The 12549-nt window shown below is 46.2% G+C and overlaps 1 protein-coding gene across 1 annotated transcript in view; it reads right to left on the bottom strand.

The window, feature by feature from the left end:
* The window catches only part of GNB1L (G protein subunit beta 1 like), a 51983-nt gene extending 41620 nt beyond the window's left edge, over positions 1-10363 (bottom strand). The window contains exons 1-3 of the mRNA XM_073559080.1: positions 10260-10363; positions 9220-9344; positions 1335-1460 (exon numbers count right to left, since the gene is read on the bottom strand). Coding sequence (XP_073415181.1) covers positions 1335-1460; positions 9220-9335 — 242 coding nt within the window. The 5' untranslated portion in view covers positions 9336-9344; positions 10260-10363. The remainder of the gene's footprint in view (positions 1-1334; positions 1461-9219; positions 9345-10259) is intronic.
* Between the last annotated feature and the right edge of the window lie 2186 nt (positions 10364-12549).

The raw sequence follows: 12549 nt of genomic DNA, 5'->3' as shown, positions 1-12549 counted from the left end.
GCGCAGCGATGGCCTGCGCACGGCCGCCGCTAAGCCCCGCCCCTTCCGGTCATCGCCGCCTACTAGCGCACATGGACGCTTGCGATCTGCGCACCCTATCTTTAGCATAGGGTGCGCAGATCGTGTGCACTAGCAGGATTTTGCCGTGCGCTGCGCACTTTTGAAGGTGCGCCGTGCGCACCGAAATGCAACATGCTGCGTTCGGCGCACACGGGCGCACCTTCAAAAGTGCGCAGCGCACGGCAAAATCCTGCTAGCGCATGGCCAGCGCACGATTTGCGCACCCTATGCTAAAGATAGGGTGCGCAGATCGCAAGCGTCCATGTGCGATAGTAGGCGGCGATGACCGGAAGGGGCGGGCAGGGAGCCGGCAGGGGGCAGGGCTTAGCGGCGGCCGTGCGCAGGCCATCGCTGCGCTATAAAGCGCAAATGTGAAACCGGCCTTAGATAGACAATTTCAATATATCCATAATATGCAAATTGCCTCTTCAGAGAGGAAGAGGACTTGAACTGTATAGCGCCACCTGTTGGAAGCAGCAATCCTACAAGTCACTATTGACCTTTAACGAGCCTTGTTACATAGCTTAGGATAAAAGCCAAATCAGAATCTCAATTTGCAGACACGGTGTTTCGGGCTATTGGCCCTCATCAGTGAGGAGCGGGTATGTCAGTCACTCTCCACAAGGAGAAATGTTACCCCTTAGACCCAAATATATCCATAAAAATCGAATGCAATATGGATGACTCGCAATGGATCCTTTTTTCTTGTGCACTCGTGGACTTGAATAGGCAAGTCTCATCTGAAATAGGGAAGACAGACACTAGTGCATGTTGCAAACTGACTTTTTTTCAGACGAACACAGTCTATGTTTCAGGATCTCCAGTCTGGTGAGTAAGTCCCGTACAGCGACCTCTCCTGCCCTGCACCAATCAGACTAATCAGGGAGAGGCTGGAGAAGAGGGAATTGTGCCCTTAGGTCTCAGTGATCAGGAAGGACACTATAGCTATAGAAGCACTTCCCTCAAACAGGAAGGACCTACAGAATATAAGACACCCTCTTTTTAGCAAAGCATTTCCTTGCTGAAAAGTGCGTCTTATATTTTTAATAAATGCTTTCAATAAAGACAGGCACCAGCCTAATGCTCAACAGTGAGCCATTATATAACCATAGTACAGCGTGTACTGTATTTATGGCAGACATACGGTAGATTAATGGACATGACACAAGTCACTGAATATCAGTAGAAATACTAAAGGAAAGACACAACCCCTTTCTTCCTACACCTCCAAAAATGTTGTGGGAAAACATTACTTTTTCTTCTAACCTATTTACCTCATTAGTCTCTCTCTATCAGGAAGAGTCTGAAGCCAGAAAACAGATTTGCCACTATGTCCATCCAACACAGCCTCTGCTCTCCTCGTACTGAGATTCCACACATGGATCTCTCCACTAGACGACCTAAATATATAGGGACAAAGAAAGCAATGGTCAACCCATAGTCAATTGGAATAACACGCAGGCTTACAGTGGCTTGCAAAAGTATTCACCCCCTTGACTTTTTACCTCTTTTGTTACAATGCAACCGGTGTTTAAATAATTCTGTAATCTGATTTGTGTGATGCATCAGCACTAACCAGTCTAAGTGGGTGAAGTGAAGGGAGAAAAATACAGGCATAAATTAAGTTTATGGGACCAAATAACTAAAAATTGTGATGTGCATATGTATTCACCCCTTTTGTGATGAAGCCCATAAAAATTTGCAGTGCAAGAAATTCCCTTCATAATTCACATGCTTAGTGAAACGTGTAAATGTTTTGGCGTGGACTAGTCAAAGCCCAGACCTTAATCCAATGAATCTGTGGTCATACATGAAGATTGCTGTTCACCAGAGGAAACCATGTAACTTGAAGGAGCTGGAGCGGTTTTGCCTTGAGCAATGGGCAAAAAAATCCCAGTGATAAAATGAGGAAAACTCATACTTATCCAAAGCGACTTGCAGCTGTAATTATCAGAAAAGGAGGCTCTACAAAGTGCTGACTTTTGTTATTTGCTTTTCACAATAAAAATAAAACCAAATGTTCACAGTGGTAGGCATGTTCTTTACATGAACTGATGAAAACCCTCAAAAAAAATAGTGAAATTCCATGTTTTGAGTTACCAAAACGCAAAAATGCCAAGGGGGTGAATACTTTTGCAAGCCACTGTACATGGTAAGTGCATGCCATGTCTTTTTTAGGCAGATTCCGCCTGATAAATCGCTCAGCAAACACTTAACCGTTCCTGACATCTGACGTACTATCCCGTCCACGGGACCCGGGCCCCTATGCCCATGGACGGGATAGTACGCAAAGCGATCAGCGGCGCTCACGGGGGAAGCGCCGCTGATCGCGGCCGGGTGTCAGCTGATTATCACAGCTGACACCCAGCACTATTTTATTATTATTTATTTATATAGCACCATTGATTCCATGGTGCTGTACATAAGAAGGGGTTACATACAAATTACAGATATCACTTACAGTAAACAAACTAACAATGACAGACTGATACATAGTGGAGAGAAGACCCTGCCCTTTCGGGCTTACATTCTACAGGATGGTGGGGAAGGAGACAGTAGGTTGGGGGCTTAAAGCAGCGCCAGTGACGGTGAGGCGGTAGCTCCAGTAGTAGTGGGGAGGTAGCGGGGATCACTGCAGGCTGTAGGCTTTCCTGAAGAGGTGGGTTTTTCCGGTTCCGTCTGAAGGATCCGAGTGTGGTTGATAGCCGGACGTGTTGGGGCAAAGAATTCCAGAGGATAGGGGCTATTCGGGAGAAGTCTTGGAGGCGGTTGGGTGAAAAGCGAATAAGTGTGGAGGAGAGAAGGAGGTCTTGGGAGGACCGGAGATTACGTGAGGGAAAGTATCGGGAGATTAGTTTAGAGATGTATGGAGTAGACAGGTTGTAGATGGCCTTGTAGGTCAGTATTAGTAATTTGAACTGGATACACTTAGGGAATGGCAGCCAGTGAAGAGATTTGCAGAGGGGAGAAGCGGAGGAGTAGCGAGGAGAGAGATGAATTAGTCAGGCGGCAGAGTTGAGGATGGACTGGAGAGGTGCAAGGGTGTTAGCAGGGAGGCCACAGAAAAGGATGTTGCAATAGTTGAGGCGGGAGATGATGAGGGCTTGCACAAGCATTTTAGTAGATTGAGGGTTGAGGAAGGGACGGATTCTGGAAATATTTTTGAGCTGGAGGCGACAGGAGGTGGAGAGAGCTTGGATGTGCGGTTTGAAGGACAGGGAAGAGTCAAGGGTTACTCCGAGGCAGCGGACTTCCGGTACTGGGGAAAGCGTGATGTCATTAATTGTGATAGATAGGTCAGGTAAGGAAGATCTGTGAGATGGAGGAAAGATGATGAGTTCAGATTTGTCCACATTGAGTTTGAGGAAGCGAGAGGAGAAGAAGGAGGATATGGATGATAGACACTCTGGGATTCTGAAGAGCAGAGAGGTGATGTCTGGGCCAGAGAGGTAGATCTGAGTATCATCGGCATAAAGGTGGTACTGGAATCCGTGGGACTTTATGAGTTGCCCCAGGCCAAGTGTGTAGATTGAGAAGAGTAGGGGTCCTAGAACAGAGCCTTGGGGAACTCCAACAGAGAGAGGGTCGGATGAGGAGGTAGTGTGGGAGACGCTGAATGTGCGGTTGGAAAGGTATGAGGAGATCCAGGATAGGGTGAGGTCTTTGATGCCAAAGGAGGAGAGGATCTGTAGTAGGAGGCAGTGGTCAACTGTGTCGAAAGCAGAGGACAGGTCTAGAAGCAGGAGTATAGAATATTGTCCGTTAGCTTTGGCTGTATGTAGGTCGTTGGTAATTTTGGTCAGTGCTGTCTCAGAGGAATGATGGGGGGCGGAAGCCAGATTGTAGATTGTCAAAGAGCAAGTTAGATGAGAGGTGGGAGGAAAGTTCAGTGTGGACATGCGGCTCCAGGAGTTTAGAAGCGAATAGGAGCAGCGAAATTGGGCGATAGCTGGACGTGGCTGTTGGATCGAGTGATGTCAGTGATCTGACATATTACAGTGATGTGCCCCCTGGGACAATATAATAAAGTAAAAAAAAAAAGTGTAAAAATAATTTATAAAAAAAAAAAAATCACTAAATAAATTAAAAAAAAAATATTCCCTAATAAATTCATTTTTTGGAAATAGAAAAAAACAATAAAAGTACACATATTTAGTATCGCCGCGTCCGTAATGACCCGCCCTATAAAATTGTCCCTTTAGCGAACCCCTTAAAAAATATAAATAAAAAACAAAGCAAAAAATAATGCTTTATTATCATAGCGCCAAACAAAAAGTGTAATAACGCGCGATCAAAAAGACGGATATAAATAACCATGGTACCGCTGAAAACGTCATCTTGTCCCACAAAAAACGAGCCACCATACAGCATCATCAGTGAAAAAATAAAAAAGTTATAGCTCGCAGAATAAAGCGATGCAAAAATTATTATTTTTTATATAAAATTGTTTTCATTGCATAAAAGCGCCAAAACATAAAAAGACATAAATGAGGTATCGCTGTAACCATACTGACCCGAAGAATAAAACCGCTTTATCAATTTTACCGCAAGCGGAACGGTGTAAACGCACCCCCCCAAAAGAAATTCATGAAATGCTGGTTTTTGTTCATTCTGCGTCACAAAAATCGGAATAAAAAGCGATCAAAAAATGTCACGTACCCGAAAATGGTACCAATAAAAACGTCAACTCGTCCCGCAAAAAATAAGACCTCACATGACTCGGTGGGTCAAAATACGGAAAAATTATAGCTCTCAAAAAGTGGTGATGCAAAAACGATTTTTACAATAAAAAGCGTCTTTTAGCGTGTGACAGCTGCCAAACATAAAAACCCACCATAAATAGTAAGTAAAAACCCCCCGTTATCACCCCCTTAGTTAGGGAAAAATAATAAAATAAAAAAAAGTATTTATTTCCATTTTCCCATTAGGGTTAGGGCTAGGGTTAGGGGTGTGTTGGGGTTAGGGTTGGAGTTAGAATTGGGGGGTTTCCACTGTTTTGGTACATCAGGGGCTCTCCAAACGCAACATGGTGGCTGATCTCAATTCCAGCCAATTCTTCATTGAAAAAGTCAAATAGTGCTCCTTCCCTTCCGAGCTCTGCCATGCGCCCAAATAGTGGTTTACCCCCACATATGGGGTATCAGCGTACTCAGGACAAATTGCACAATAACTTTTGTGGTCCTGTTACCCTTGGAAAAATAAAAATTGAGGGTGAAAAGATCATTTTTGTGGAAAAAATATTTTTTAATTGTACGTTATAAACTTCTGTGAAGCCCTTGGGGGTTCAAAGTTCTCACCACACATCTAGATAAGTTCCTTGGGGAGTCTAGTTTCCAAAATGGTGTCATTTGTGGGAGGTTTCCACTGTTTTGGCACATCAGGGGCATTCCAAACGCGACATGGCGTCCAATCTCTATTCCAGCCAAAAAAGTCAAATGCGCTGCTTCACTTCCGAGCTCTGCCATGTGCCCAAATAGTCATTTACCCCCACATATGGGGTATCACCGTACTCAGGACAAATTGCACAATAACGTTTAGGGTCCTGTTACCCTTGGGAATATAAAAATTGAGGGTGAAAAGATCATTTTTGCGGAAAAAATATGATTTTTTAATTGTAAGGCTGTACGTTATAAACTTCTGTGAAACCTTTGTTGGTTCAAAGTTCTCACCACATATCTAGATAAGTTCCTTGGGGGGTCTAGTTTCCAAAATGGGGTCACTTGTGGGGGATTTCCACTGTTTAGGCACATCAGGAGCTCTCCAAACGTGACATGGCGTCCGATCTGAATTCCAGCTAATTTTGCATTGAAACAGTCAAACGGCGCTCCTTCCCTTCTGAGCTCTGCCATGCGCCCAAATAGTGTTGTACCCCCACATATGGGGTATCAGCGTACTCAGGACAAATTGCACAAAAACTTTTGTAGTCCAATTTCTCCTGTTACCCTTGGTAAAATAAAAAAAATTGGACCTGAAGTAATTTTTTTGTGAAAAAAAGTTAAATGTTCATTATTTTTTTAAACATTCAAAAAATTCCTGTGAAGCACCTGAAGGGTTAATAAACTTCTTGAATGTGGTTTTGAGCACCTTGAGGGGTGCAGTTTTTAGAATGGTGTCACTTTTGGGTATTTTCTATCATATAGACCCCTCAAAGTTACTTCAAATGTGATGTGGTCCGTAAAAGTAAAATGGTGTTGAAAAAATGAGAAATCGCTGGTCAACTTTTAACCCTTATAATTTCCTAACAAAAAAAATGTTGGTTCCAAAATTGCGCTGATGTAAAGTAAACATGTGGGAAATGTTATTTATTAAGTTTTTTATGTGCCATATCTCTGTGATTTAAGGGCATAAAAATTCAAAGTTGGAAAATTGCGAAATTTTCAAAATTTTCGCCAAATTTCCATTTTTTTCACAAATAAACGCAAGTTATATCAATGAAATTTTACCACTAACATGAAGTACAATATGTCACGAGAAAACAATGTCAGAATCACCGGGATCCATGGAAGCATTCCAGAATTATTACCTCATAAAGGGAGAGTGGTCAGAATTGTAAAGATTGGCCCGGTCATGAACTTGCAAACCACCCTTGGGGGTAAAGGGGTTAAAAGAGTGACCATATGCATTTGCACAGTGGGTACGAAAAGTATTCAGACCCCTTTAAATTTTTCACTCTGTTTCATTGCAGCCATTTGGTAAATTCAAAAAAGTTCATTTTTTAATTATTAATGTACAATCTGCACCCCATCTTGACTGAAAAAAATAGAAATGTAGAAATTTTTGCAAATTTATTAAAAAAGAAAAACTGAGATATAACATGGTCATAAGTATTCAGACCCTTTGCTCAGACACTCATATTTAAGTCACATGCTGTCATTTCCTTGTGATCCTCCTTAAGATGTTCTACTCCTTCACTGGATTCCAGCTGTGTTTAATTAAACTGCTAGGACTTGATTTGTAAAGGCACACACCTGTCTATATAAGACCTCACAGCTCACAGTGCATGTCAGACCAAATAAGAATCATGAGGTTAAAAGAACTGGCCAAGAAGCCCAGAGACAGAATTGTGGCAAGGCACAGATCTGGCCAAGGTTACAAAAGATTTTCTGCAGTACTCAAGGTTCCTAAGAACACAGTGGTCTCCATAGCCCTTAAATAGAAGCAGTTTGGGACCAAGAGAAGTCTTCCTAGACCTGGCTGTCCAGCCAAACTGAGCAATCGTAGGAGAAGAGCCTTGGTAAGAGAGGTAAAGAAGAACCCCAAGATCACTGTGGCTGAGCTCCACAGATGCAGTAGCGAGATAGGAGAAAGTTCCACAAAGTCAACTATCACTGCAGCCCTACACCAGTCGGGCCATTATAGCAGAGTGGCCCTACGGAAGCCTCTCCTCAGTGCCAGACATATGAAAGCCCGCATAGAGTTTGCAAAAAAAACACATGAAGGACTCCCAGACTATGAGAAATAAGATTCTCTGGTTTGATGAGATGAAGATAGAACTTTTTGGTGATAATTCTAAGTGGTATGTGTGGAGGAAACCAGGCACTGCTCATCACCTGCCCAATACAATCCCAACAGTAAACATGGTGGTGGCAGCATCATACTATGAGGGTGTTTTTCAGCTGCAGGGACAGGAGGACTGGTTGCAATTGAAGGAAACATGAATGCAGCCAAGCACAGAGATATCCTGGATGAAAACCTCTTCCAGAGTGCTCTGGACCTCAGACTTGGCCGAAGGTTCACCTTCCAACAAGACAATGACCCTAAGCACACAGCTAAAATAACAAAGGAGCGGCTTCAGAAAAACCCTGTGACCATTCTTGACTGGCCCAGCCAGAGCCCTGACCTAAACCCAACTGAGCATCTCCGTAGAGACCTGAAAATGGCTGTCCACCAACGTTCACCGTCCAACCTGACGGAACTGGAGAGGATCTGCAAGGAAGAATGGCAGAGGATCACCAAATCCAGGTGTGAAAACGTATTGCATCATTCCCAAGAAGACTCATGGCTGTACTAGCTCAAAATGGTGCTTCTACTCAATACTGAGCAAAGGGTCTGAACACTTATGACCATGTGATATTTCAGTTTTTCTTTTTTAATACTGTACATTTCAAAAATTTCTACATTTCATTTTTTTTTCACTCAAGATGGGGTGCAGAGTGTACATTAATGAGAAAAAATGAACTTTTCTGAATTTTCCAAACGGCGGAAATAAAACAAAGAGTGAAAAATTTAAAGGGGTCTGAGTACATTCCATACCCACTGTATGCATTACCAACGTGCTGGTAATGTTCAAGCTTTTGAGCATCTTTTTTTATCACTTCAGGCTTCAAAAGATGTCAAGTGGCTAAAAGAAGTGTCAAGACCATTCTTCGGAAGAGGCTCTATGCTTTACAAAACAAGTCAATGGGAAGGCTTAAAGATGTCCATTTTTCCCAATATTTTCACTAGAGGTTTTTACATTGTTCAATGTAGAATAAAAAATGCCTGGAAAACGCCAGTAAGACAGAGAACCCAAAAATTATAGAAAAAATGTAAGAAAAGCAATAAAGGAAGCTATCAGAAAACAGCAAGACACAAAAAAGACGTGTGCCTTTCTCTTGCAAAACTCAGCGGGTTCACCCTATTTTAAATGTCGCATGCACATACCCTTTGAGAGGTTTCTAAGGGTGCAGGCACACTTCTAGGCCAAATATTAGGATATCATACTGCATGGTATGCACTGGCAGACACAGACAGAAGAGGCCCCTGTGCAGGAACAGTATATGGGCTCTTGGCAGCCCAATAGCTCATCACAAAGCACCATTCCCACTGCGCTGGTGGTAGAAATGGGCCCCCTTACCTCTTGGACCCCTGTGGGGCTGCACAGGTTGCACGAATGATATGACTACCATACCACATTAATAACTGCTGATCATGGGTGGTCATACACGAGTGGTTCACTAAATTACACTCTGCTACTCCTGGAAGCCCCATTTATACATGCCGCACCACAGCCCCATTAAAATGACTGTGGGAATTAGGAAGTGTAATCCTTTCATATGAATAGCACTGTACCAACAGCAAAAAACGGTGAATCTTGTCAACTCCACTACTATAACTTGGTGAGAGTGGTATTTTCTTAAGATAGTTGGAAAGGTGGAAGAGCTCCTCATCAGTACTCACCCAGAAAGAAGAAGCGGGGGACACGGCTTGAGGACATTGCAACTGAAGTGCAAACAGTTGACTTGTGCACCAACTCCTCGAAGGTCAAATTTGGGATCTGGAGGAGGCAGAGCCATCTTCAAAACCTAAGAATGAAGAATACAATGCAACCGGTGCATGGATAAGTGTCCCAGAGCACTTCCAGCAGATTTCATTGAAAAATGGTGAGACTTTTCAAAGCAATTTACACCAGTATCTGACCTAACCGCCTTGATGAATCTGGGCCTTATCAGAACCAGTGCATTTCTATATGTAGCGTTGCGCTGCCATCCGCCATCAGAATCAGAGCACCATATCATTCATCTAATAATGAGTTTGTAAGAGCTGTGCTCATTGCCTAGGAGACCAGCCACTGCTGATAGGCCACAGCGGTGTCTGGTAACCTAGGCAACGAACAGTAAACCATAAAATTCTTAAGAATAGAGAATTTAAAAAAAATAAGTGAATTGAAACAGTCCTTATTTTTTAATATGACTTTTCTGCGGACAATGAGAATAACAATGAGTTCCCAGTACAGCACCTCCCGCACCCATCTACCACCAATGTTTCCCCATGGAGCTGTGTGATGTGCGTGTGGCTCAATAACTAGGAGGGGATCTTTGATCACTAGGAGGGGGTCCTTGATCACTAGGAGGGGAACCTTGATCACTAGGAGGGGATCCTTGATCACTAGGAGGGGATCCTTGATCACTAGGAGGGGATCCTTGATCACTAGGAGGGGATCCTTGATCACCAGGAGGGGATCCTCGGTTCATACTGAGCACTTGCTCCCATGATGTGCGGGCACTAGTGACCACAGAGCTCCTCCATGATAAATGATGTAATTCCATGCAGTGACTTTATCTCACTAGTTATTAGGGAGAGCAGGAATGAATGGTACACGTGGCGGCATTAGGGGGCACCACTGCCCCTCTGCGGCGGCTCCTGCAGGTCACCATCTCCTCATAGACCCATATTGCTGGGGTGAGGAGAGGGGGACCCCCGATACATCATACACTGACCCTCAGATCACTGCAGCTATCAGCCCGGCAAAACAACACAGCATGCTACAAGGGAACAGGACCTTCCGTGATGTCAGCAGCATGTGATCAGTCACATGACTGGGAGGAGCCAGGCTTTGGGTATAGGCGTTCTGCAGTAGTAGCTTAGGTAATTACAGAGCTCTGCGCGGTCACGGTGCAGCGTGCACATGTCAGATGCAGCGGAGCTGAGTGCTGCCATCACCTGTGTATGTATAGCCTGCTACAGGAGCCGCTGCATCTACCCCAGTGTGTATCACACGCCTGACTGCCCGTCCCCCAGTGTGTGTCACGGCTGCTGCAGGTGCCCCAGTGTGTGTCACACGCCTGACTGCCCGTGCCCCAGTGTGTGTCACGGCAGCTGCAGGTCCCCCAGTGTGTGTCACGGCAGCTGCAGGTCCCCCAGTGTGTGTCACGGCAGCTGCAGGTCCCCCAGTGTGTGTCACGGCAGCTGCAGGTCCCCCAGTGTGTGTCACGGCAGCTGCAGGTCCCCCAGTGTGTGTCACGGCAGCTGCAGGTCCCCCAGTGTGTGTCACGGCAGCTGCAGGTCCCCCAGTGTGTGTCACGGCAGCTGCAGGTCCCCCAGTGTGTGTCACGGCAGCTGCAGGTCCCCCAGTGTGTGTCACGGCTGCTGCAGGTCCCCCAGTGTGTGTCACGGCTGCTGCAGGTCCCCCAGTGTGTGTCACGGCTGCTGCAGGTGCCCCAGTGTGTGTCACGGCAGCTGCAGGTGCCCCAGTGTGTGTCACGGCAGCTGCAGGTCCCCCAGTGTGTGTCACGGCAGCTGCAGGTCCCCCAGTGTGTGTCACGGCAGCTGCAGGTCCCCCAGTGTGTGTCACGGCAGCTGCAGGTCCCCCAGTGTGTGTCACGGCAGCTGCAGGTCCCCCAGTGTGTGTCACGGCAGCTGCAGGTCCCCCAGTGTGTGTCACGGCAGCTGCAGGTCCCCCAGTGTGTGTCACGGCAGCTGCAGGTCCCCCAGTGTGTGTCACGGCAGCTGCAGGTCCCCCAGTGTGTGTCACGGCAGCTGCAGGTCCCCCAGTGTGTGTCACGGCAGCTGCAGGTCCCCCAGTGTGTGTCACGGCTGCTGCAGGTCCCCCAGTGTGTGTCACGGCTGCTGCAGGTCCCCCAGTGTGTGTCACGGCTGCTGCAGGTCCCCCAGTGTGTGTCACGGCTGCTGCAGGTGCCCCAGTGTGTGTCACGGCTGCTGCAGGTGCCCCAGTGTGTGTCACGGCGGCTGCAGGTGCCCCAGTGCGTGTCACGGCGGCTGCAGGTGCCCCAGTGCGTGTCACGGCGGCTGCAGGTGCCCCAGTGCGTGTCACGGCGGCTGCAGGTGCCCCAGTGCGTGTCACGGCGGCTGCAGGTGCCCCAGTGCGTGTCACGGCGGCTGCAGGTGCCCCAGTGCGTGTCACGGCGGCTGCAGGTGCCCCAGTGCGTGTCACGGCGGCTGCAGGTGCCCCAGTGCGTGTCACGGCGGCTGCAGGTGCCCCAGTGCGTGTCACGGCGGCTGCAGGTGCCCCAGTGCGTGTCACGGCGGCTGCAGGTGCCCCAGTGCGTGTCACGGCTGCTGCAGGTGCCCCAGTGCGTGTCACGGCTGCTGCAGGTGCCCCAGAGTGTGTCACACGACTGACTGCAGGTGCCCCAGTGTGTGTCACACTAGGGTGACCGCAAAAAATCGATGTCGGAATTTTGTCCATCTGGACCCCACAAAACGATTCCCCTTTCCAGATATTGAGAGAGCCAAAATTTGAGCTCGATCAAACGACGTTAACCCGTGCCGCTCGTCGCTCAAAGTTTGAAAAAATCCAAATTGAGGTATTTTAAGATTTAGGTATTTTGCATAGTCTGTTAGACTATAAAGAATGTGACAACAACATTGCAGAAATAGCCCTGACCAAATTTTCGAACCATTTGTGGTATTTGAATGCAGAGTTGGTGGGATTATCGTTTTTTGATCCCACCATTACAGACAATGAAAAGTTGTTAATGGCTAATAAATTGCTCAGTAGCACAGATGAACCATCAGAGCACGCTAGGGTTGTAAATCCAAAAGTTAGGAAAGAAAAATTAAAAGAGGTAGGAAGTAACCGACTTTAACGACCTTCTGACAAAAGATGAAGAACAAAAGCAATATGTCCTGCAAGTTGTAAGCAAATGCCGAGCATTATATTCTGACGTTTCAAAAACTACTTTAACAAAAGCTCTAGAATAGATTAGATAACTATGTAAAATTATCAACTCATGTAGGTTAGCGTGCTCTGATGGTTCATCTGTGCTA

Source organism: Dendrobates tinctorius, unplaced genomic scaffold (assembly GCF_039654945.1).
Source record: "Dendrobates tinctorius isolate UK_male_01 unplaced genomic scaffold, ASM3965494v1 ptg000265l, whole genome shotgun sequence".
Lineage (NCBI taxonomy): Eukaryota > Metazoa > Chordata > Amphibia > Anura > Dendrobatidae > Dendrobates > Dendrobates tinctorius.
The sequence above is the reverse complement of the archived record's forward strand: the minus strand, read 5'-3'. Positions and strand labels throughout refer to the sequence as shown.